This window comes from Macaca thibetana, chromosome 1, assembly GCF_024542745.1.
Source record: "Macaca thibetana thibetana isolate TM-01 chromosome 1, ASM2454274v1, whole genome shotgun sequence".
NCBI classification, from domain to species: Eukaryota; Metazoa; Chordata; class Mammalia; order Primates; family Cercopithecidae; genus Macaca; species Macaca thibetana.
Window position 1 is genome coordinate 77,121,380 of NC_065578.1, and position 24,355 is coordinate 77,145,734.

A 24,355-nucleotide genomic window follows, 5' to 3' on the forward strand; every position below is an offset into this window, starting at 1 on the left:
TTCCCACATTGCATTTAGTTGTCAAGTTTCCTTAGTCTTCTCCAATCTATGACAGTTCTTTCAGTTTTCCTTGGTTTATATGACCTGCTGCTTTTGAAATATATAGGTTAGGTATTTTGCAGAATGTCCCTCAGTTGAGTTTGTCTAATGTTTTCTCAGGGTTAGATTCAGGTTATGCATTTTTGGCAAGATGTCACAATATCGGGATACATGATGATGTCTGTGTGCCTTGTTACTGGTGATAGTAGCTTTGATCACTGGTCAGGCATGGTGTCTCATTCCTATAATCCCAGCACTTTGGGATGACAAGGTGGAAGGATTACTTGAACACGGTGATGCATGTCTGCAGTCCCACCTACTCTGGAGGCTAACGTGGGAAGATCGCTTGAGCCCTGGAGTTTAAGGCTCTAGTGAGCTGTGATCGTACACTGCATGCTAGCCTGGGCAACCAAGCGAGACCCTGTCTTTTGAAAAAAGGCACACACACACACCCCTTGATCATTTAGTTAAGGATGTGTCTGCCACACTTTTCCACTTTTTCTCTGTGGTAAATAAGAAGTTTGGAGGTAGATACTTTGACACTATAGGACATTTTGATTCTCCTTAAATTTTTGCCCACTAACTTTAGTACTTATTTTGATGCTGCCTTCAGGTTTTTTTTTTTTTTTTTTTTTTTTTTTTTTTTGATGGACTCTTCTTGCTCTGTCCCCCAGGCTGTAGTGCAGTGGCGTGATCTCAGCTCACTGCAACCTCCGCCTCCCAGGTTCAAGCAATTCTCCTGTCTCAGCCTCCCGAGTAGCTGGGACTACAGGCGCATGCCACGACACCCAGCTGATTTTTGTATTTTTAGTAAAGATGGGGTTTCACCATACTTGTCAGGCTGGTCTGGAATGGCTGACCTCAGGTGGTCCACCTGCCTTGGCCTCCCAAAGTGCTGGGATTTACAAGTGTGAGCCACTGCGCCCAGCCAGCAGTTGTTACTGAAGTGTTTATTGGTGATTTCCTATTTCCTTCATTACTTCTACATTTATTACTTAGAATATTTCTTTTCTTTTCTTTTTTTCTTACTTATTTTTTTTTTTTGAGCTAGTTTCTTGCTCTGTTGCCCAGGCAGGAGTGCAGTGGCACAGTCATGTTCTACTGCAGTCTCAAACCCCTCGGCTCAAGTGGTCCCCCTACCTTAGCCTCCCAAGTAGCTGGGACTATAGGTGCCCACTGCCATACCCTGCCAATTTTTGTATTTTTGTTAGAAATGGAGCTTCACCATGTTGCCCAGGCTGGTCTCAAACTCCGGCTCAAGTTTGAGTGATCTCTCCACCTTGGCCTCCCAGAGGTGTGAGCCACCATGCCGGGCCTGGTATATTACTTTCTTTCTTTTTTTTTTTTTTTTGAGACAGAATCTCACTCTGTCGCCCAGGCTGGAGTGCAGTGGCACGATCTCCGCTTACTGCAACCTCTGCCTCCTGGGTTCAAGCGATTCTCCTGCCTCAGCCTCCTGAGTAGCTGGGATCACAGGTGTGCACCATCATGCCTGGCTAATTTTTTTTTGTATTTTTAGTAGAGACGGGGTTTCACCATGTTGGCCAGGCTGGTCTGGAACTCCTGACCTCAAGCTATCCACCCACCTCGGCCTCCCAAAGTGCTGGTCATATTGATACTTCTGACTTCAGTCCAACAACAGAGGTTTCATTTTAGCATTCCTAGTTGGATCAATTATGACTTGAATTGGCACCCCAATACTCCTCTTTTTTTTTTTTTTTTTGAGATCGAGTCTCACTCTGTCGCCCAGGCTGGAGTGTAGTGGCGCGATCTCGGCTCACTGCAAGCTCCGTCTTCTGGGTTCACGCCATTCTCCTGCCTCAGCCTCCTGAGTAGCTGGGACTACAGGTGGCTGCCACCATGCCCGGCTAATTTTTTTGTATTTTTAGTAAAGATGGGGTTTCACCGTATTAGCCAGGATGGTCTCGATCTCCTGACCTGGTGATCCACCCGCCTCGGCCTCCCAAAGTGCTGGGATTACAGGCGTGAGCCACCACGCCTGGCCTTAATTTTTTTTTTTTTTTTTTTTTGAGACAGAGTCTCGCTCTGTCGCCTGGGCTTGAGTGCTGTGGCCGGATCTCAGCTCACTGCAAGCTCCGCCTCCCGGGTTTACGCCATTCTCCTGCCTCAGCCTCCCGAGTAGCTGGGACTACAGGCGCCCGCCACCTCGCCCGGCTAGTTTTTTGTATTTTTTAGTAGAAACGAGGTTTCACTGTGTTAGCCAGGATGGTCTTGATCTCCTGACCTCGTGATCCGCCCGTCTCGACCTCCCAAAGTGCTGGGATTACAGGCTAGAGCCACCGCGCCCGGCCTTTTTTTTTTTTTTTTTAAGAGATGGAGTCTCTCTTTGTCACCCAGGCTGGAGTGCAGTGGTGAGACAGTGGCTCACTGCAACCTCCAACCCCTGGGCTCAAGTTATTCTCTTGCCTCAGCCTCCCAAATAGCTGAGACTACAGGTGAGTACCACTGCACTTGGCCCCAGTACTCTTTTGAGAAACAAATTTACCAATAGGTTACAATGTTTATGTCTAACTCTTTTTTTTTTTTTTGAGATGGAGTCTTGCTCATCGCCCAGGCTGAAGTGCAGTGGCACGATCTCGGCTCACTGCAAGCTCCGCCTCCCGGGTTCATGCCATTCTCCTGTCTCAGCCTCCCAAGTAGCTGGGACTACAGGCGCCCGCCACCACGCCCAGCTAATTTTTGTATTTTTAGCAGAGACGGGGTTTCACCGTGTTAACCAGGATGGTCTCGATCTCCTGACCTCGTGATCCGCCTGCCTCGGCCTCCCAAAGTGCTGGGATTATAGGCGTGAGCCACTGCGCCCGGCCAAACGAACCCCACGTTTAACTCTTTTTGTCAGTAGCCTTACAATATCCAGGCAAAACACTGTCACTTAGGTCAGCACCTTTCTTCCTCACGCCCTTCAATGTGCTTCATTTGGAACAAAGTTTGTTTTACTTTTCACAGCCTGCGGTTTATCTTGGGATCCATCTGTGATCCCATATCCTGGTTGATTTTTTTTTCAATTGACATGGAGCACAATTTATTCTTTGTTGTGTCCAGTTCTGTGTGTTTTTACAGCTGTGCAGTCATGTGTCCATCACCACAGCACCAAATAGAACAGTTCTTCATCCCCAGTTCCCCTGTGCTGCCCCTTTGTAGTCACCTCTGACCCCTAGCTGCCTTTGATGTTTTCTGTCCCTATAGTTTTTTTTTTTTTTTTTTTTTCTGGAGACGGAGTCTCGCTCTGTCACCCAGGCTGGAGTGCAGTGGCCGGATCTCGGCTCACTGCAAGCTCCGTCTCCCGGGTTCACGCCATTCTCCTGCCTCAGCCTCCCGAGTAGCTGGGACTACAGGCGCCCGCCACCTCGCCCGGCTAGTTTTTTGTATTTTTTAGTAGAGACGGGGTTTCACTGTGTTAGCCAGGATGGTCTCGATCTCCTGACCTCGTGATCCGCCCGTCTCGGCCTCCCAAAGTGCTGGGATTACAGGCTTGAGCCACCGCGCCCGGCCCTGTCCCTATAGTTTTATCTTTACCCACAGATGTCATATAAATGGAATTATACAACATATAATATTTTGAAATTGGCTTTTTCCTTTTAGCGTAATGCATTTGAAATTCATCCACATTGTTGTTTGTCTGAATAGTTTGTTCTTTTTTGTTGATGAGTTACATTCCATTGTATGAGTGTACCACAGTTTATCTGTTCACCTATTGAAAGGCATCCAGGTTGTTTCTGATTTTAGGTGATTATGAGGTCAGACATATTTTCTCCTGTGTTTTCTTCTAGAAATTTCTTCTTTGAATGTTCTTTCTACCTTTGACAAAAATGGATTGACTATATGTTTGTGTGTGTTTCTTGCAGGCTGTCTATTCTATTGTATTAATCTATACATCCACACTGTATTGCCTGTTGCTTTATAGTTAAGTCTTGAATTCAGCTAGTGTGAGTACTACAACTTTGTTCTTTTTAAACTTGTTTTGGTTCTTTTAGTTCCTTTGCCTTTTCTTAATTTTTTAAAAATAGGCTTATCAGTATCTACAAAAAATTTTTCTGTGTTTTTTGTTTGGATTATGTTGTTTATATAGATCAAATTGGAGAGAAAAATTCCTATAATCCATGAATATGATGTCTCTCTCCTTTTATCTTCTTTGATATCTTTTGTGTTTCATTGTTATCTGGCACAGATTTTATTAGATTTAGCTCTAATATTTTCCTTTTCTTTTTCTTGATGCTATTATAAACAGCATTACTTTTTAAAATTCAAATTCCAGTTGCTTATTGCTGTTATGTAGGAATACAGTTGATAGTGTATATTGACTTTATATTCTGTTATCTTGTGAAACTTACCTACTAGTTATAGGAGCTTTTTTATAGATTCTTTGGAACTTTCTACATAGACAGCTGTATCATCTGTGAATAGTTTTACTTCTTCCTTTCTAATATGTATTCCATTTATTCCTGTTTCTTAACTTTTTGTACTGGCTGGTACTTCTAATATGACATTGGTAAAATGACATCCTTGCCTTGTTCATGATCTTATGAAGAAAGCATTTAGTCTTTCACCATAATGCATGATCTTAGCTAAAAGTTTTAAAAATAAATACCCTTTATCAGATGGAGGAATTTCCCTTTTGTGTTAGTACCCTAGAGTTACCATAACAAATTACTACAAACTTGGTGACTTAAAACAATAGAAATTTAATTTTTTAGTTATGGAGGATGAAATCACAGTGTAGCAGAGCCACACTTCCTCTGAAGGTTCTAGGGGAGAATCCTTCCTTGCCTTTTCCAGCTTCTGGTGACTCCAGACATTGTTGACTGTAGCAGCATGGATTAGTCTGTTCTCACTCTGCTGATAAACACATACCTGAGACTGGGTAATTCATAAAGAAAAAGAGGTTTAATGGACTCACAGTTCCACGTGGCTGGTTGAGGCCTCACAATTATGGTGGAAGGCAAAAGTCGAGTCTTACATGGTGGCAGACGAGAGAAGTGAGAGCCAAGTGAAAGGGTTTCCCTTATAAAAGGATCAGATCTTGTGAGACTTATTCTCTACCATGAGAACAGTATGGGGGAAACTGCCCCCATGATTCAGTTATCTCCCACTGGGGCCAACCCACAACATGTGGGAATTATGGGAGCTACAATTGAAGATGAGATTTGGGTGGGGACACAGCCAAACCATATCACAGCATAACTTCAGTCTCTTTACATGGCCTTTCCCTTTGTGTATTTATGGTTTACAAAGATACTGTCATTGGATTGAGGGCAATATGGTCTCATCTGAATTGTTACCTTAATTATATCAGCAAAGACCCTATTTTCAAATATGATCACATTCTGACATTCCAGGTGGACATGAATCATTCTGGGACACTATTCAACCTACTACACCTTCTATTCCTAATTTGCTGGGAGTTTTTAAGTAATCATAAATGGATGTTGAATATTTTAAAGTGTTCTTTTCATGTCTGTTGAGATAATATTATGACTTTTCTTTAGTTGATATTATGGTAAGTTACATTGATTTTTAAATGTTGAACCAGATTTGCATTCCTAGGATGAATACCACTTGGTTATTTATATACTTTTTAATATATTGATGAATTTTATTTGTTAATATTTTGTGGAAGTTTTTTGCATCTATCAGTGAGGGATTTTAACCTATAGTTTTATTTTTTGTGATGTCTTTGTCTGGCTTTGATATTAACTGTCCCCAACTTAACAATTTTTTGACTTTATGATGATGCACAACCATTGCAAATTTGATGTAATGTATGGTATTCAATAAATTACATGAGATATTTAAGACTTTATTATAAAAGAGGCTTTGTGTTACATGATTTTGCCCAACTGTAGCTGATGTGTTAATAAGTGTTCTGAGCATGTTTAAGATAGGCTAAGCCATGATGTTTGGTAGGTTGGGTTTATTAAATCCATTTTTGACTTATGTTTTCAACTTAGGATGGATTTATTGGGCTATAACTCCATCAAAAGTCAAACAGCATCTGGACTAGATTGATAATATGATTGGGAAGTATCCTCATTGTGTGAAATTGATACTGTTTCTTCTTTAACTACTTGATATAATTTGGCCTTCAGTTTTCTTTGTTGGAAGATTTTTCACTACCTATTCAATTTCTTTAATAGATATTTTACTGCTCATGTTACCTTTTTTTTTTTTTCCAAGTGAGTTTTCATTTTGTCTTTCAAAGAATTTGAATTTATGGACATAGAATTGTTTATAGAATCCTTTTTACAGACCTTTGTGAGGTCTGCAGTGATGACTCCTCCAATTTTTTTTCTGATTTTGGTAATTTGTGTCATTCTTGCTTTTTTTTCTTAATGAGACTGGCTAGAGGTTTTATTAGTTTTCCTTCCAAAAAAACCAGCTGTTGGTCTTATTGGTTTCTGCTTTAATCTTTATAATGCTTCCTATCTCCTGCTTGTTTTAGGTTGAATTTGTACTTCTTTTTTTCTTAAGTCGAAAGCTTAGATTACTGATTTTATATCTTTCCCTTTTTAATATAAGCATTTAATGGCATAAATTTCTCTCTAAAGTTAAAGATGCATCCACAGTTTAAGGCTTTTGTTCTTTCATGGGGATAGAGGAGAAAGGTTCTGGTGCTGGTTCATGCTCTCCACAGAAGCTACTGTTTCCCTCCCTCTGTACCATTAGGGAGACTTTCGTAGGACTCTTTCAGTATTTTCTATGAGTGCCTGGTGATTTTTGTTGATAAGATATGCAGAAAAGGTGTGGATTTCACCTACATTTGCAGCACCTCTCTCCCACCTCTCAACAGTATGTTCTTTCTCTACCAGTTTTGAAACCATGCTTGCTGACCTCTTCTTGCTAATGTTCTGCTGTGTTTTGTCCATGTAAGCCAATGCTAATGTCTTATCTCTCTGCAAATGCCTGTCTCATTAGTTTAGGGGGCAATTGGTTGCCCTCTGATCTCCGTATTCTGATGGAGTCAGAATACTTTATTTTGGTGTTAGAAGCTTGGAAGTGACATTCTTTCCAGCTCTCTACATTCCAAGCCTTAGCTTTATTTTAGAATTCCTTTGCTTTTAGTTATTTAATAGTATTTGTCTCCCAAGAGAAAGTTAATCACTTCTTGCTCTGATGTTGTACTTATATAACTTAGTACTTGTATAACTGTATTTATCACATTGTGCTGTAATTATTTGCCAACGTATCTGTCTCCACTATTAGCACACTGCTTGAGGGAAATAGACAAGCATATGCAGAATGCAAAATCTGTGACCTCCATATATCTAGTGCTTCCAGATTGGTTGTAGGCACTTATTATGTGCTCACAGAATAGAATTACAGTAAGATTTTAATTCATAACACAGTCCTGGTACTTTGAGATTCTGAAGAAATATTTGTTAAATAATTCGTGAATAAAATGGCTTATTTAGAAAGTATTTAGAAATTGATTTAGCTTCTATTTCCTCAGATTTCCAGATAGTTTTTTTAAAAGCTCAGTTTAATTTAATCATCCATGTAATTAAAAATCTTGCTGTGATTCAGACAGAAGATTCAGTTGTGTGAATTAATCCTTAATTGCTCAAAAAATATTAATGGGGTTGAATTATTTTCTGCTCCCATTGACTTTGGAGTAATATTGTTTACCTGAAATCTTCAGAGTAGTGAGTAATAAATTACAACATTTTAAAATATTTTTAAAAAGTAAAATTGGGCTAGCTTGTCATTGAAAGAGTAAAATGATATTCTCTTGTTAGTAGTTAGAAATAGGTTGGATTAAGAGTGAGTTTAGTTATTAGGTCCTTCTTTTAACTGAACAAATTAAAGAGATGTTTTTCAATTTTAACTGCATCTTTTCCAGATCAAATTTTCTCCAGTGGCTAAAAAGTTGTTTGTGGTAACTGCAGTGAGTGCTATATCTGTAATTTTTCTGGCCCATCACTTTAAAAGAAAACGTGGAAAGAAGAAAGGAAAAATATTACCATGGGAACCAGAGCACCTCATACTTGAGTACACTAAAAGAGCAGCATCAGACAAAGGTATGTGGAAATAGTTGAATTAAGTGTACAAAAGGAATTTTATGTGTAAATCATAACTGCAATACAGTGATTTCGGTCTTTAAGTCTCCAGAATTTTCTTCCTAATATATTATTTAACTCAAAAGTAATACAGATTTATTTTAGAAAGATTAGAAAATGTAGATAAGCAAACAGAAAAAAATTAAAATTACTTAACATTCTGGTACCCAGAAATAACTACTGATAATACTTTCACGTATATCAGTCCACTTATATTTGCATTTAAATGTCATATTGAGACATAAAATGTTATATACAAGTAAATTATTTATGTATTTTAAGTAAAATTGTGATCAGACATTTTATAACCTGCTTTTAAGATATTTGACAGTGTGTAAGAATGTCTTTCCAGATCAATAAATATCCCTCTGTGCTATCATTTTTAATATATAACTAGTGTTAATTTGTACGAATGTACCCCAATTTAATCATTTCCCCATTGTTCCCTTTAGGATGTTTGTGTTTTTCTTATTTTGCATATCGTTGTCTATTTCCTTAGCGTGTAGAATTCAAGAAGTAAATTGCTGTCTTTTAAAGGATCTTTAAGTTTTGTTAAAGATATCGTATGAGGCCGGGCGCGGTGGCTCACGCCTGTAATCCCAGGACTCTAGGAGGCTGAGGTGGGTGGATCACGAGGTCAGGAGATCAAGACCATCCTGGCTAACACAGTGAAACCCCGTCTCTGCTAAAAAATACAAAAAATTAGCCAGGCATAGTGGCAGGCGCCTGTGGTCCCAGCTACTGGGGAGGCTGGGGCAGAAGAATGGCGTGAACCAGGGAGGCGGAGCTTGCAGTGAGCTGAGATCATGTCACTGCACTCCAGCACTCCAGCCTGGGCCACAGAGCAACACTCTGTCTCAAAAAAAAAAAAAAAAAGATATCGTATGAATAAAAATAATTTCTTAAGCATGCTGAGTTTCTTAGTTTTTTATTATTTAGTGAGTGTGTGGTATGCTTTTGTGATTCAACTGTCCAGCATACAATTAATGAGTGACATTTTGTACCAAGTGCAGTGAACATTGCAACAGTAATGATTGCTGTCACTTGCTAAGATTTTATTAGGTCTCAGGTAAGTGCCATATATTCAGTGCTTTATTTAACTTTACAGCAATCCTATGAATTAGGACTGTAGTCTTGTTATTGTTTCTATTTTCTACATAAAGAAAACTGAGATATGCAAAAGCTAAGTGACTTGCCCAAGGTCATATAATTTATAAGTGCCCGGGTTTAAATCCAGGAACGTCTTAACTGCTGCATTAAGAAAAACTAAGGGCCGGGCGCGGTAGCTCAAGCCTGTAATCCCAGCACTTTGGGAGGCCGAGACGGGCGGATCACGAGGTCAGGAGATCAAGACCATCCTGGCTAACACGGTGAAACCCCGTCTCTACTAAAAAATACAGAAAAACTAGCCGGGCGAGGTGGCGGGCGTCTGTAGTACCAGCTACTCGGGAGGCTGAGGCAGGAGAGTGGCGTGAACCCGGGAGACGGAGCTTGCAGTGAGCCGAGATCCGGCCACTGCAGTCCAGCCTGGGAGACAGAGCGAGACTCAGTCTCAAAAAAAAAAAAAAAAAAGAAAAAAAGAAAAACTAAGGCCGGGCACGGTGGTTCATTACTGTAATCCCGGCACTTTGGGAGGCCAAAGCAGGAGGATGGCTTGAGCCCAGGAGTTTAAACCAGCCTGGGCAACATAGTGGGATTACATCTCTACAAAAGTAACAGTAAAAAAATTAGCTAGGTGTGGTGGCACATGTCTGTTGTAGTCCTAGCTACTCAGGAGGCTGAAGTGGGAGGATCACCTGACCCCGGAGGTCAGTGCTGCAGTGAGACGTGATTGCACCACTGCACTCCAGCCGGGGTGACAGAGTGAGATATTTTCTCAAAAAAAGAAAAAACAAAAGACTAAGATATAATGTCTGCCTTAGAAGAATTGATAGATGAGTAGAAAAGACAGAAGTATAACTAATCACAATGCAATGAGATACGGGTAAGGTTTTGATGTAATTCAGAGAAGGAAATGCCTGTATTTTGTTAAATTTACAGTTTAATAAAATTGTAAGTTTAACATAGTCACCAGTATTTTTATACTGATTACAATAGACCATTCAAATACCATCCTAATTTATTAGGTAAACATTCTATTCTTCATTTCAGAAGCGATTTTAGCAGTGTTAAAAAAAGATTATATAAAGATTTAGATTTTAATAATGGTGTACATTTAATAATTTACACAATTGAGTGATGTGTGTTTTAAAATTAGGAGCTTTCTGGATGAATATATTATAAACTCTGAAATTTTTACCTGAAATTTATCATTGGCATTATTGATACTTTTAATATCAGTATGTTTATGTGATAGGTTCAAGTTGTTCCAGTAGCAGACAGAATTTGACATTATCTTTAAGTTCTACCAAAGACAAAGGATCTCAAGCTTGTAACTATGCTAATGGAGGACTTTTCAGTAAATATTCGGGTTCTGCACAGAGTTTGGCCTCCGTAAGTACAGAAAAAATATTAATTTAAAAAATTTTTGTTTATATATCTTGGGATCTATTAGTTTAAGTGTCATATACTTATAGTTCTTAGTATGGAAATAATCTTAAGAAATCATCTGATTAAATCTGCTTTGTTTAGGCAAATAAAGTACCTTTTTGCTGACTATTCAGTCAATTTGGTTCTAGGTTTATTTGAATAAGTGATGTGGTCTCATGGGGTCCTGTGAAAATGGTGTTGATGTGGAAGTATTGCTTCAAAATTAGATGTTCTTGTTTTCACTTATTTGTGGGAGCTAAAAATTAAAACAATTGAACTCATGGAGATAGAGAGTAGAGTGATGGTTACCAGAGGCTGGGAAAGGTAATGGGGGGTGGAGGGGAAGTGGAATGGTTAATGGGTACAAAAATATAGGCAGATAGAATAAATAAGATCTAGTATTTGATAACACAACAGGGTGACTGCAGTCGACATAATTTATTATACATTAAAAAATAACAAAGAGTATGATTAGATTGTTTATAACACGAATAAGGGATAAATGCTTAAAGGTGATGGATACCCCATTTACCCTGATGTGATCACTACACGTTGTATATATCAAAATGTGTTATGTACCCCGTAAATAAATACACCTACCATAGATCCACAAATATCAAAAATTAAAATTAAAAAGAGTCATTAAAAAAGATTAGCTGTTCTGCAAGAAGCTGGACAATGCAGCCAGACTTTGTGCTGGACCACAGTAATCACTTGATGAGCCTACTTAGATGAAAGTATTTGGTTTGCTGAAGCCAAGTGTGAGGTTCTTCACCTCCTTTTTTGGATCATTAATACGGTATTGAATGACAAGCAGGAGGCTGCCCATCTTTATTTGGAGCATTAATATTAATGCTGATTGACAAGTGAGGAATGAAGTTAGTATTTGTTTAAATTGAATGTGATTTAAACATTAATTTAAAAAATGGGTAGAATATGTACCTGCTATTAAATATAGAACAGGCAAAAGAATATACAGTGAGAGCTGGGTGCTATGGTGGTACCTATAGTCTCAGCTATTCAGAAGATTGAGGCAACATCAGTTCAGTCCAGGAGTTCGAAGACAGCCTGGGCAATGTAGCGAAACCTTGTCTCAAATAAAATAAAATAAAATAAAATAATAATAAAATAAAATAAAATAAAATAAATAAAATAAAATAGTGTTCCTGATCCATTCACTTCCCCTCCATGGAGATAAACAACATTAACAATTTCTTTTTGTTTCTTTTGAGATGAAGTCTCGCTCTGTCGCCCAGGCTGGAGCTCAGTGGCATGATCTCAGCTCATTGCAACCTCCACCTCCTGGGTTCAAGTGATTCTCCTGCCTCAGCCTCCCAAGTAGCTGGGATTACAGGCATGTGCCACCACACCCCGGTAATTTTTGTATTTTTAATAGAGGTGGGGTTTTACCATGTTGGCTAGGCTGGTCTTGGAACTCCTGACCTGGTGATCCACCCACCTCAGCCTCCCAAATTGCTAGGATTACAGGCATGAACCACCGTGCCTGGCCTGTATTCATTTTTTCTTCATAGTTTATAGAACACCATATTCTATTCTGTACCTTGCTTCCATATTTCATTGGAATCTATAGCTGTACTATTCTGTAATGCCTAAAAATGTACTAAAGTTTTAAAGGTTCTTCTAGGATAGGAACAGCTAGATCAAAGGCCTGCAGACTTTCAGTTCTTCTGTGAAACCAAGCAGCATAATGGAGAATATGCCTATTGTTTTTTCTTTTTTTTTCTTTTTGGCAGTGTATTGATGGAATATACCTATTCTTTTTTCTTTTTTTCTTTTCTTTTTTTTTTGAGATGGAGTCTCACCCTATTGCCCAGGCTGGAGGGCAGTGGCGTGATCTTGGCTCACTGCAACCTCCACCTCCCAGGTTCAAGTGCTTCTCCTGCCTCAGCCTCCTGAGTAGCTGGGATTATAGGCATGCGCCACCACATCTGGCTAGTTTTTGTATTTACATGGTTTCACCATGTTGGCTAGGCTGGTCTCGAACTCCTGACCTCAAATGATCTGTCTGTTTCAGCCTCCAAAGTGCTGGGATTACAGGCGTGAGCCACTGCGCCTGGCCAGAATATGCCTGTTCTGTAATGTGGATTTCCTCAGTGTCTGCGAAGTGCCTCATCTGAATTTCCTCAATTGAAAGTTGAAGCCCTTGTTGACTAGAAGTAGATAAGGCGAATTTCAGGATAATAGTATAACAAGTCTTTAGAATCACTGTACTGTACTTGCCTAACTGAACACGTCATTCCTCTTTTGTTAAATCTTACAATTTAACAAAAACATAAATTTAGCATAGTTGCCAGTATTTTTATACTGGTTACAGTAGACCATTCAAATACCACTCTAATTAATTAGATGAATATTTTACTCTTCATTTCAGAAGCAGCATAATCTGTAGGCTGTATGTTGTAACTTGTTGCTCCTAGGCTGCAAATCTGTATCACATGCTACTGTACTGAATAATGTAGGCAGTTGGAACACAATGGTATTTGTGTATCTAAACATCTCTGAACATAGGAAAAGTACAGTAAAAATACAATTTTGTAATCTTACAATAGGGTTGACTGTTGTATATGCAGTCCATCATTGACCCAGATGTTGTTATGTCAAAAGTGTCAGATGCCAGCAGAAAAGCCAAATGGAGTCACCTAAAAGGCAAATGATAATGTGGGCTTAGATTTCTCAAAACTGAACTGGAATTAGGACAGAACTGGGATTAGGGATTTGAGAATCACCTGCATAGAGGTGATTGAAATGATTTGTTCAGTGGACCTTGCTAGTAAAGGGCATTTACAAAGATGATAGTGGCTTTTTTATTTTAGGTCTCATTTAGCAGAGAGTCAGCATTGTAAAACATTCTAAAAGAAAAATAAGCTAGCTAGCTTAAATCAAAGTATGTATAGATAAAATTTATAAGCGAATGCTTAAAACAATACATGATATAAACATAACTGCCTGATTTCTGATGGAAATAAGTGATTTACATTCAAAATATTATTCTACTTGTGTATTTTTGAGCAAACAGGCTTATAATAGAGTCGTGATTTCTAAGAGTCGTGATTTCTAAGTCTGATTGAATATCATCAGAATTATTTCTTCATGTGGAAATTACCTGGATTGTCTTACCACTAATAGGATTTATAAAAGTAATTTGTAAATATGAAAGATCACAACATATTATCATGAGAGAGATTTGAAATAACTTCTGTCCATCTTAATTTCAGGTCCAGAGTGTCAATTCTTGTCATAGCTGCGCCTGTGGCAATTCTAATTCCTGGGACAAAGCAGATGAAGATGATATTAAACTTGTTAATATTCCTGTGACTACTCCAGAGAACTTATACTTAATGGGTAGGAATGAGATGATAACATTTTAAGATATTGTGCTCACATTTAATTTGTTTTGTTTTTGTTTTTTATTTATCGAGACAGACAGGGTCTTGCTCTGTCTCCCAGGCTGGAGTACAGTGGCCCAATTACTGCTCATTGCAGCCTCAACCTCCTGGGCTCAAGTGATCCTCCCACCTCAGCCTCCTGAGTAGCTGGGACCACAGGTGCATGCCACCATGCCCAGCTAAATTTTTAAAACATTTTTGTAGAGATGAGGTTTTGTCATGTTGCTGGGTTGGTCTTGAACTCCTGAGCTCAAGCAATCTGCCTGCCTCAGCCTCCCAAAGTACTGGGATTACAGGCATGAGCCACAGTCGTCAATGGTAAGTTGAAATTAAAGAACAGTGAATTGTTCTAAGAGAAGCAACTATAATTTTAAATGTTCTTATATCCGTTGTATCTGGTCTTCATAACATTATACATTGTATTAAACTAATACAACAAAATTAAAACAACAGAAATTTATTCACTCAGAGTTTTGGACGCTAGAAGTTCATTATCACTGGGCTGAAATCAAGAAGTCAGTAGAGCCATGCTCTCTCTGGAGGCAGGGGAGAATCTTTTCCTGGCCTCTTCCAGCTTTTGGTGGCTTCCAACTTTGTTTGGCTCGTGGCCACATCATTCCAGTCTCTACCTTTGTCTCCGTGTCACATTCTCTTCTGTGTGTATCAAATCTCCCTATCTCTCTCTGTCTCTCCCTTTTTTTTTTTTTAAGACAGAGTCTCACTCTGTTGCCCAGGCTGGAGTGCAGTGGTGCAACATTGGCTCGCTGCAACCTCCATCTCCCAGGTTCAAGTGATTCTCATGCCTCAGCCTCCCAAGTAGTTGGGCTTATAGGTGTGCACCACTACCCCTGGCTAATTTTTTGTATTTTTAGTAGAGACGGGGTTTCACCATGTTAGCCAGGCTGGTCTTGAACTCCTGAGCTCAGGTGATTTACCCGCCTCAGCCTCCTAAAGTGCTGGGATTTCAGGCATGAGCCACCTCACCCAGCCACCCTTCTCTTGTAAGGACACTTTTGATTAGATTTAGGGTCCACCAGATAAACTAGGATAATCTCCCTGTGTTGGGATTCTTAATTACATCTACAAAGATGTAAGATGTTACCTTTATTTATAAGGTAACATTTACTTATTCTAGGAATTAGGACCTGATCTTTGGGTGACCATTATTCAGCCTACTACACTATCTTCACCTAATCTGTTGACTGTTATGTAATGAATCTATCAGAATTCACTTTACTAAATATGTTTTACCTAGCTATCATTTGTATTGTTATATCCAGAAAACAATTTTAAATAGAAAGAGGCCTTCTGTGTTTCACATCTCAGTATTTCTTGACTTCACCATGAACATGTCTATGGAGCCTCACTGGAGCCTTGGAGAAGAACCAAATGAACTTGTTGTTGAATCAGAAGATTCAAATGCTTTTCCCTATTCTCTATTCTTTTTCAGGCTATCTTCCTTTTAATGGAAATGCATACTAAACAGAAAACAAAACCAGTAAACTTGATGTGGCCCTGGCCATTGAGCAGTAAAGGGTTGATGGCTCTGTGTAGAAGGACTGAGTGCCTCAGAATGCATTCCTGCTCTCTAGAATAGTTAAGACTATATCATCTCCAGTGCCATCACTGCGGGTACTCCTGTGGGGAAAGAAGGTCTCCAGAGAGTTAAATTCACTATGTTTCTAGATTACCCTATGTCTAGAAAACTTACACTCACAGCTTCTGTTAATATTACAAGTTTATGGCTGGATATGGTGGCATGTACCTGTAGTCTTACCTACTTGGGAGGCTGAGGCAGGAGGACCACTTGAGCCTAGGAGTTCAAGGTTGCAGTGAGCTAATTGTGCCACTGCGCTACAGCCTGGGTGACAGAGAGAGCCCTTTTTCTTAAAACAACAACAATAACCCAGAATATTAAAAATTCAAATTGAAGAAATACAGAGTAAAACTAGAGACGCCACAGGGGGTCTTTGTGTTATAGGATTAAGATTGCTAGGACCCCTGTGGATCACCTGGTATCATCACCCATCTGTTTCAATTCTCTTTATAAAATTGATGACATTAAAAAAGATTGGTGACCTATATTTGACTTGCTGTTACAAAACTGATGATATTTGGTAGTCTGAGCTATGTTCTATAGTGAAGTATACATAGTACTTCTTGAGGAGACAAGTTTTATCTTTGTATTATACAACTCTGCTGTAAAATAATTCTTCCTGAAGCCAAGTGTGGTGGCACATGCTTGTAGTCCTAGCTACTTGAGAGGCTGAAGTAGGAGGATCACTTGAGCTCACAAGTACAAGACTAACCTGGGGGAACATTGTAAGACCCCATCTCTAAAAGAAGAGACCAAAAAAACTAAAAAAAAAAAAAAAAAAAAAAAAAAAATTCTTCCTGTGTTCGTATGTTCAACCCAAATAATAAATGTATAGAAGGGATAGTGTGAGAAAAGGATGAAGGAATTAGAGTTGCGTAACTTGGAGAAAGGAGACTAGATGGTGATATAATTGGTTTTTATGTGCTTAAATGTTTTAGGAGGAAGATTCAAAAGCTATTTTTTGCTACAGAAAATCAAACAAGAAGGAAAGGCCTACATTTCATTTTAAGAAATTTTAGGCCAGGTGCGGTAGCTCACACCTGTAATCCCAGAACTTAGGGAGGCTGTGGTGGGAGGATTGCTTGAGCCCAGGAGTTTGAGATCAGCCTGGGTAACATAGTGAAACCTCATCTCTACAAATAAATAAATAAATACTTTAAAAAAATAAAAGAATCTGGGCGTGGTGGCTCACGCCTGTAATCCCAGCACTTTGGAAGGCTGAGGTGGGTGGATCACCTGAGGTCAGGAGTTTGAGACCAGTGTGGCCAACATGGTGAAACCCCATCTCTACTAAAAATACAAAAATTAGCTGGGCGTGGTGGTACATGCCTATAATCCCAGCTACTCGGGAGGCTGAGGCAGGAGGTTGCAGTGAGCCGATATGGCACCACGGCACTCCAGCCTGGGCAACAGAGTGAGACTCTGTCTCAAAATAATAAATAAATAAATATGAAATTTTATTCATTTAGGATTGTAGGTTCTATAGGTAATTGAAGAAATTACTTGAGAGGAGAGATATTTTTTAGTTACCGTATCTTAAAAACATCGAGAGAATGACTTGCCCAGACTCTTTAAACAGCTTTTAAAGATCTTTTTCTTTAATATTTAACATTTTAAAAATACTTTAAAAGTTGAAGTCTTAAACTATTTTTGTTTTGTTTGAAGTACATAATTATTTTTGTAAGCCTTGTTTTTTAATTTTGAGAAAATCACATGTTCCTCTTTTTTCCCACAAAGCTTTCTGTCAGCAAAGAAATGAAATTCCTGCTTGGACTATAACTAACTTTTGATGGGTTCATCCAGTATCTTGCAATTTTTAACTCTGGCCCACCAATTTATCCAAATCAGCCTGTTGGGATCATAGTGGTTCAAGACACCCTTTAGGGGACAAAAGGTGGAAAAGACTTATTTTAGATTTCTGTATTATTATCTTTTCTTCAGCTTTACTTCCTTTTTTTTTTTGAGATGGAGTGTTGCTCTGTAGCCTAGGCTGGAGTGCAGTGGCGCAATCTCGGCTCACTGCAACTTCTGCCTCCCAGGTTCAAGCCGATTCTCCTGCCTCAGCCTCCTGAGTAGCCATGATTACAGACACGTTTCACCACACCTGGCTGCTTTTTGTATTTTTAGTAGAGATGGGGTTTTACCATGTTGGCCAGACTGGTCTTGAACTCCTGACCTCAGGTGATCCACCCACCTTGGGCTTCCAAAGTGCTGGGATTACAGTCATAAGCCACCGTGCCCAGACATCTTCAGCTTTACTTTCTTCTGAGAACTTATAAACCAGGTAGCTTTTTGTAAACTGGTTTCTTCCCATTAGTTTTCCTTTTAATTTGCAGGAATATTTTGAAACATAGTTATGTGACTATAAAAAATAGCTATTACTGTGTAACTTTTGATGAACTCATGATATTCCTTTAGAAAAATTCTGAGCACCATATACATTTGTATTATAAAGAAATGAAAACATATTGGCCATTTTGTCTCTCTGATTTTTGGTTAACCAGAACCATAGGCTGAGAATATATTGGGAAATTAAGATTCTACCATGAAATGATGTATGATTCTTTAGTGTCAAAATTTGACTGTGCCATTGGTGATAATGTACGAAAACACTTCAGGCCCCAAATAATTTTATTTTGGCATTGGTTTTGCTCACTTAAAATTGTTCTGTTCTTAATTTTTAGGTATGGAATTGTTTGAAGAGGCATTGCGTCGATGGGAACAAGCTCTAACCTTTCGCAATAGACAGGCTGAAGATGAAGCCTGTGGTTCCATTAAACTGGGTGCAGGAGATGCCATTGCTGAAGAAAATGTAGATGTAAGGGTGATTTGTTTGAGTGGTCTTCATAATATTAGAAAAATCAAACAAATCTTTTTTTTTTTTTTTTGGTAGAGGTAGGGTCTAACTATTGTTGCCCAGGCTGAGTCTTGAACTCCTGGGCTCAAGCGATCCTCCCACCTTGTCCTCTGAGTAGTTAGGACTATAGGGATGCACCACCATGCCTAGCTAATTTTACATTTTTTGTAAAGATGGTGTCTCACTATGTTGCTCAGGCTGGTCTTGAACTCCTGGCCTCAAGTGACCCTTTCACTTTGGCCTCCCAGAGTGCTGGGATTATAGGCATGAGCCAAGGTGCTGGCCCAAAATATTTTTTAATGTTGATTCAGTGTATTTGCTTTATGTTGTTGTATTTAATAGAACTGTTTTTTTCTTCTACCTTGGGACTATGTGGGGTATTTCTTACTGGTCTTTTTCTATTCAGGTAGTTGTTACATGCCAGATTTACCGTTCATCAAGTTTATTGACTTTCCCAGGATATGCAAAATAAGCAGATTGATTTCTAAAGGATTTTTTTTTTTTTTTTTTTTAAGAAATGGGGTCTTGCTTTGCTGCCCAGGTTGGAGTACAATGGTTGTTCATAGGAACAATCATAGTACACTATACCCCAGAACTCCTGGGCTCAATCAGTTTTTCTGCCTCAGTCTTCCAAGCAGTTGGGACTGCAGGCACGTTCTACCTTGTCTGGCTTGGAATTTTTTAAAGTTTGATTTGTACTTTGGGATTAATTAAGTGCCATTATGTTCATAAAAATCACATAAAGGTGTAGAGCTAGACTAGTCCTTATTGATTATTTAGTTAAGCTAGTGGTTCTCAAACTTGCTAATGCATAAGACTCACCTAGAGGACTTGTTAAAACCCAGATTTGGAGGCCCCACCCCATGAATTTCTCATTGACTAGGACTGGGGTGGATCCTAAGAATTTGTATTTCTACCAAGTTCTTGGGTGATAATGAAGCTGCTGGCTCAGAGACCTTACTTTGAGAACTCCCAATCTAGTCTAACTCCGTAATTTTATAGGTAAAGAAACTAAATCACTAAGAACTAACGTAATTTTGCCACAGACACAGCTATAACCCAGGCCTCTTGACTTCTGCTGCTGTACTCTTTCCACTGTCAGTAGTTTTTTATATTACTCACTTTCTTTGCCTTTTATTTAAAAGTGGGAAAAATATTTAGAATTTTAACATTAGAATTTAATTTGTTATGTGTACTTTTTCTCTTCTTGTAGGATATTATTAGTACTGAATTTATCCATAAACTCGAAGCTCTACTGCAAAGAGCCTATCGTCTCCAAGAGGAGTTCGAAGCTACCCTTGGGGCATCTGATCCTAATTCCCTTGCTGATGACATTGGTAAGATGGATATTTTATATGGCATTTATGAAATGTTTGCTTTTCTTTTATATCCTTGGAATCATTTGCGTGTCTGTCTTATGTATTAATAAGTTACTTACTTAAAAAAAATAGCCAAGAGAAAAAAATTTTATCATATTTCTTTTTTCTTTCAGTTTTAATTTTCAAATGAACTAAGGCCCTTAAGATATAAATTCAAGAATTTATCATAGGCAGGACTGTGACATTATTTTAAAATGTATTGTGGGGGAAAAAAATCTAGTTAAGAGTGTTGGAGGGAGAAAAGAATAAACAAAAATATACAGAGACTCACCACTTCGGAAATATGCATGTAATATTACCTAAAATACTTGAAAGAATTATATATGTTGAGGCCCACTTAATCGCAGGATAGCTGTTGATGTAAGTAGTCAATACTTCATTATGGGTCATTACCTTTGTTACTTTAAAGAGAACAGAGTTTTAAAGATACTTTTTTAAAAGTTTTTTATTTTTTATTTTTTTGAGACAGGATCTCTGTTGCCCAGGTGGGAGTGCAATGACACAGTCACAGCTCACTGCGGCCTTAACCTATTGGGCTCAACTGATCCACCTGCCTCAGCCTCCCAAGTAGCTGGGACTAGAGGCACATGCCACCATGTCTTGCTAATTGAAACTTTTTTGTGTGTGTGGAGACAAGGTTCTTTTTTTTTTTCTTTTTTTCTTTTTGAGACGGAGTGTCACTCACTCTGTTACCCAGGCTGTGGTGCAGTGGCATGATCTCGGCTTACTGCAACCTCCGCCTTCCAAGTTCATGCAATTCTCTTGCCTCAGCCTCCTGAGTAGCTGGGATTACAGGCATGTGCCACCATACCCAGCTAATATTTGTATTTTTAGTAGAGACGGGGTTTCACCATGTTGGCCAGGCTGGTCTCCACCTCCTGACCTCAAGTGATCCACCCACCTCAGCCTCCCAAAGGTGAGGTTCTTGAATGAAGTCTTGGAAGAAAGGAATGATTAAAGTTGCTTCTTCAACTTCTATAAATGCCCCCAAAGAAAGAAAGAAGACAAAATTATATGGTTTTTTTGGTCAAAAATTTCAGTCTTTTTAGTATGAAGAGGATTATTATTTTCCAATTAAAATAAACGCTAAGAAGTTTTAACGTTTTCCACATTAGTACTGAAAGCAGCTGAACTTTGAGATATTTACATCTATGCATTTTGAGTTCAGGTGAAAGATTTTGTTTCTATTAGAATTATGCACTTTGGGAGGCCGAGACGGGCGGATCACGAGGTCAGGAGATCGAGACCATCCTGGCGAACACGGTGAAACCCCGTCTCTACTAAAAAAATACAAAAAACTAGCCGGGCAAGGTGGCGGGCGCCTGTAGTCCCAGCTACACAGGAGGCTGAGGCAGGAGAATGGCGTAAACCCGGGAGGCGGAGCTTGCAGTGAGCTGAGATCCGGCCACTGCGCTCCAGCCCCGGCGACAGAGCGAGACTCTGTCTCAAAAAAAAAAAAAAAAAAAAAAAAAAACAGAATTATGAATTACTGTGTGTATGGTCATAAGGTTATATGAAATCTCTTTGGTCTCTGCTTTGTTGTACTATTATTGTCACCAAACATTATTTATTAGACTTGAGTGTTTTTTAATAGCTTCTCTGCTATTAGCATAGGCATACTGTTTTGACATACCTAGGAGATTACAGTCTAGAAAAAAAGTAGGCAGTATTCATATCAACAAATACAATTTGTCAAAGCCTTATATTAATTTTTTCTACAGTTTCTTTTGTAACTTTAATTAGAATGTTATTTATGACAGTAAGTAGGAGAAAGAATAGAGAAAAGGAATTTTTTAAAACCTCAAATGTAGAATGAGAATGGAACAACCAGAAAAGTTAGAAAAGTGGTGAAATGGCAAGGAATACCACAGAGAAAAGTAAGTAGGAAAAAATTATAACGAGGAAAGAGGAAGAGGATCCTGGGACTTTTAATGTCTTACTCTAGGAATGGAAGCTTTGTCTATACTGTCTAATCTTTGGCAGTTTCTTTTAGTCTCATTATAAGGATCTTGTGGATGTGTAGTTCTTGTTCTTTTAGTCTTGTAATATGTATCGCAGATTTGGTTCTGTTTGGCATGCCTGGGCACATTTTTTCTATATCCTTCTGTAGCGGTTGGCTGAGTCTCTTATTTCTTATTTCTTCAGGTTGAAAAGATTCCTTGGGTGCAGTCTCAGAGGTCTGCTTTAGATTCTTGTTGCTTTTAGAGAAGAAGACCTCTGGGCATGTGGCTTAGTTTCTGGGGTCTTCAAGTTGTTTCTGAGGCAACTATTTTAATCCAGAACCCTAAATGGATAGGGTGGGACCCACAGTCAGTCTGTGCATTTAGTTAGCTTAGGTTTGGAATAAGTTTCTGACCCCGTGCATGTTTTAACCTGAGTTGTCACTGCCTACTAGACTGATGTGCTTTTCCCTGTAGCCTTCCAGTTCATTGGCCTCCTGCTGCCCTGGAGATTCCAGTTAACGTGAAGCTGTTATATTTTGTTCGTTTTGGGGAATTGTTTGGATATTGCAAGTTTGCATTTTTGAGCTTCTGGATCAAAAGAACTGAATTTATGGCCAAGACTCAGGGAGCAGCTTTGTTATAACTGTTACTTGACGTTGATCAAAATTGCCTAGAAGTCAGTTAACTCTCCTCATTCTTTAAATCCAAAGTCATTGGATACATTTAACTTGAATTATTGAGAGGCAACTTAAAGTTAATAGTTATAAATTAAGATAGTCTAACAAATGCCTTCAGAGGCTTGGGGCGAATTTAAAGCAAGTATTGATCTGATGTCAGTGAATACTTTATTGTTTTGGAATCTGCTTTGTCTAATTTGATGAACTTCATTTTTTTTTTTTCTTGAGAATCTGGTAGGATTTCAAGGTTGGAAGAATTTTTTTTTTTTTTTTTTTTTTTTTTTTTTAGCAGTCTTGCTCTGTCACCCAGGCCGGAGTGCAGTGGTGTGATCTCAGCTCACTACAACCTCTGCCTCCTGGACTCAAGCCATCCTGTCACCTCACTCTCCTGAGTAGCTAGGACTACAGGTGCATGCCACCACACACTGCTAATTTTTTTTTTTTTTTTTTTTCTGAGATGGAGTTTTGCTCTTGTTGCCAAGGCTGGAGTGCAATGGCATGATCTCGGCTCACTGCAGCCTCTGCCTCCTGGGTTCGAGCGATTCTCCTGCCTCAGCCTCCTGAGTAGCTGAGATTACAGGCATGCACCACCACGCCTGGCTAATTTTGTATTTTTAGTAGAAATGGGGTTTCTCCATGTTGGTCAGGCTGATCTCGAACTCCCGACCTTAGGTGATCCACCCACCTCAGCCTCCCAAAGTGCTGGGATTACAGGCATGAGCCACCATGCCCAACCGACACCCTGCTAATTTTTAAAAAAGTTTTCTCTAGAGATGAGGTCTTGCTATACAAGGCTGGTCTCGAACTATCCAGGCTGGTCTTGAACTCTTGGGCTCAAGCAATCCTCCCACGTCAGTCTCCCAAAATGCTGGGTTTGCAGTCGTGAGCCACCATGTCGAGCCAGGAAAGACTTCTTAGCCATCATCTAATTTCATCTTTCTCCCTGTGTAATAGCTAAGGGGAGCTAGTTAATAGTAGCTGTTAGTTATTAGTACATCCGTGTGTCTTCTCTGGGTCAGGTACTGTTATATTCTGAATGAAAATTATCTCAGCGGGACATGGTGGCTTACACCTGTAATCCCAGCACTTTGGGAGGCTGAGGCAGGTAGATCGCCTGAGGTCAGGAGTTCGAGACCAGCCTGACCAACATGGTGAAACCCTGTCTCTTCAAAAAATACAAAAATTAGCTGGGCGTGGTGGTGGGTGCCTGTAATCCCAGCTACTCGGGAGGATGAGGAAAGAGAGTCGCTTGAACCCAGGAGGCAGAGGTTGCAGCGAGCCGAGATGGTGCCACTGCACTCCAGCCTGGGCAACAAGAGCAAAACTCTGTCTGAAAAAAAAAAAAGAAAAAGAAAATTATCTCAATCCGTACAACAATTTTTAGGATATAAATATACCTATCATCCCTATTTTTCAGAAGGGGAAAGTGAGGTACAGAGGCATTAATAACTTCCTCAGGGTTACACAGCTGTTAAGTGGAGGAACCTGAATTTGGACCCAGTCAGGCTAGCTTTGGAGTCCTTCCTTTCCTTTTCTCTTCCCTTTTCCCTTCCCTTTTCATTTTTTCGTTTTCACTCTTGTCACCCAGGCTGGAGTGCAATGAAGTGATCTTGGCTCACTGCAGCCTCCACCTCCTAGGTTCAAGCAGTTCTCCTGCCTCAGCCTCCTGAGTAGCTGGTATTACAGGCATGTGCCACCATGCCCAGCTAGTTTTTGTATTTTTAGTAGAGATGGGGTTTCACCATGTTGGCCAGGCTGGTCATGAACGCCTGACCTCAGGTGATCCACCCGCCTTGGCCTCCCAAAGTGCTGGGATTACAGGCAGGAACCACTGCGCCTGGCCCATTCTTTA

The 24,355-nt window shown here is 39.4% G+C and overlaps 1 protein-coding gene across 9 annotated transcripts in view; it reads left to right on the forward strand.

The window, feature by feature from the left end:
- The window catches only part of MIGA1 (mitoguardin 1), a 98,276-nt gene that overhangs the window by 16,065 nt on the left and 57,856 nt on the right, over positions 1-24,355 (forward strand). For 8 of the 9 annotated variants that reach the window (XM_050805529.1, XM_050805567.1, XM_050805537.1 and 5 more), the window contains 5 exons: positions 7,898-8,075; positions 10,471-10,607; positions 13,880-14,006; positions 18,332-18,465; positions 19,718-19,841. In XM_050805529.1, the coding sequence (XP_050661486.1) occupies positions 7,898-8,075; positions 10,471-10,607; positions 13,880-14,006; positions 18,332-18,465; positions 19,718-19,841 (700 nt within the window). The other variant, XM_050805558.1, reaches the window with a different exon arrangement.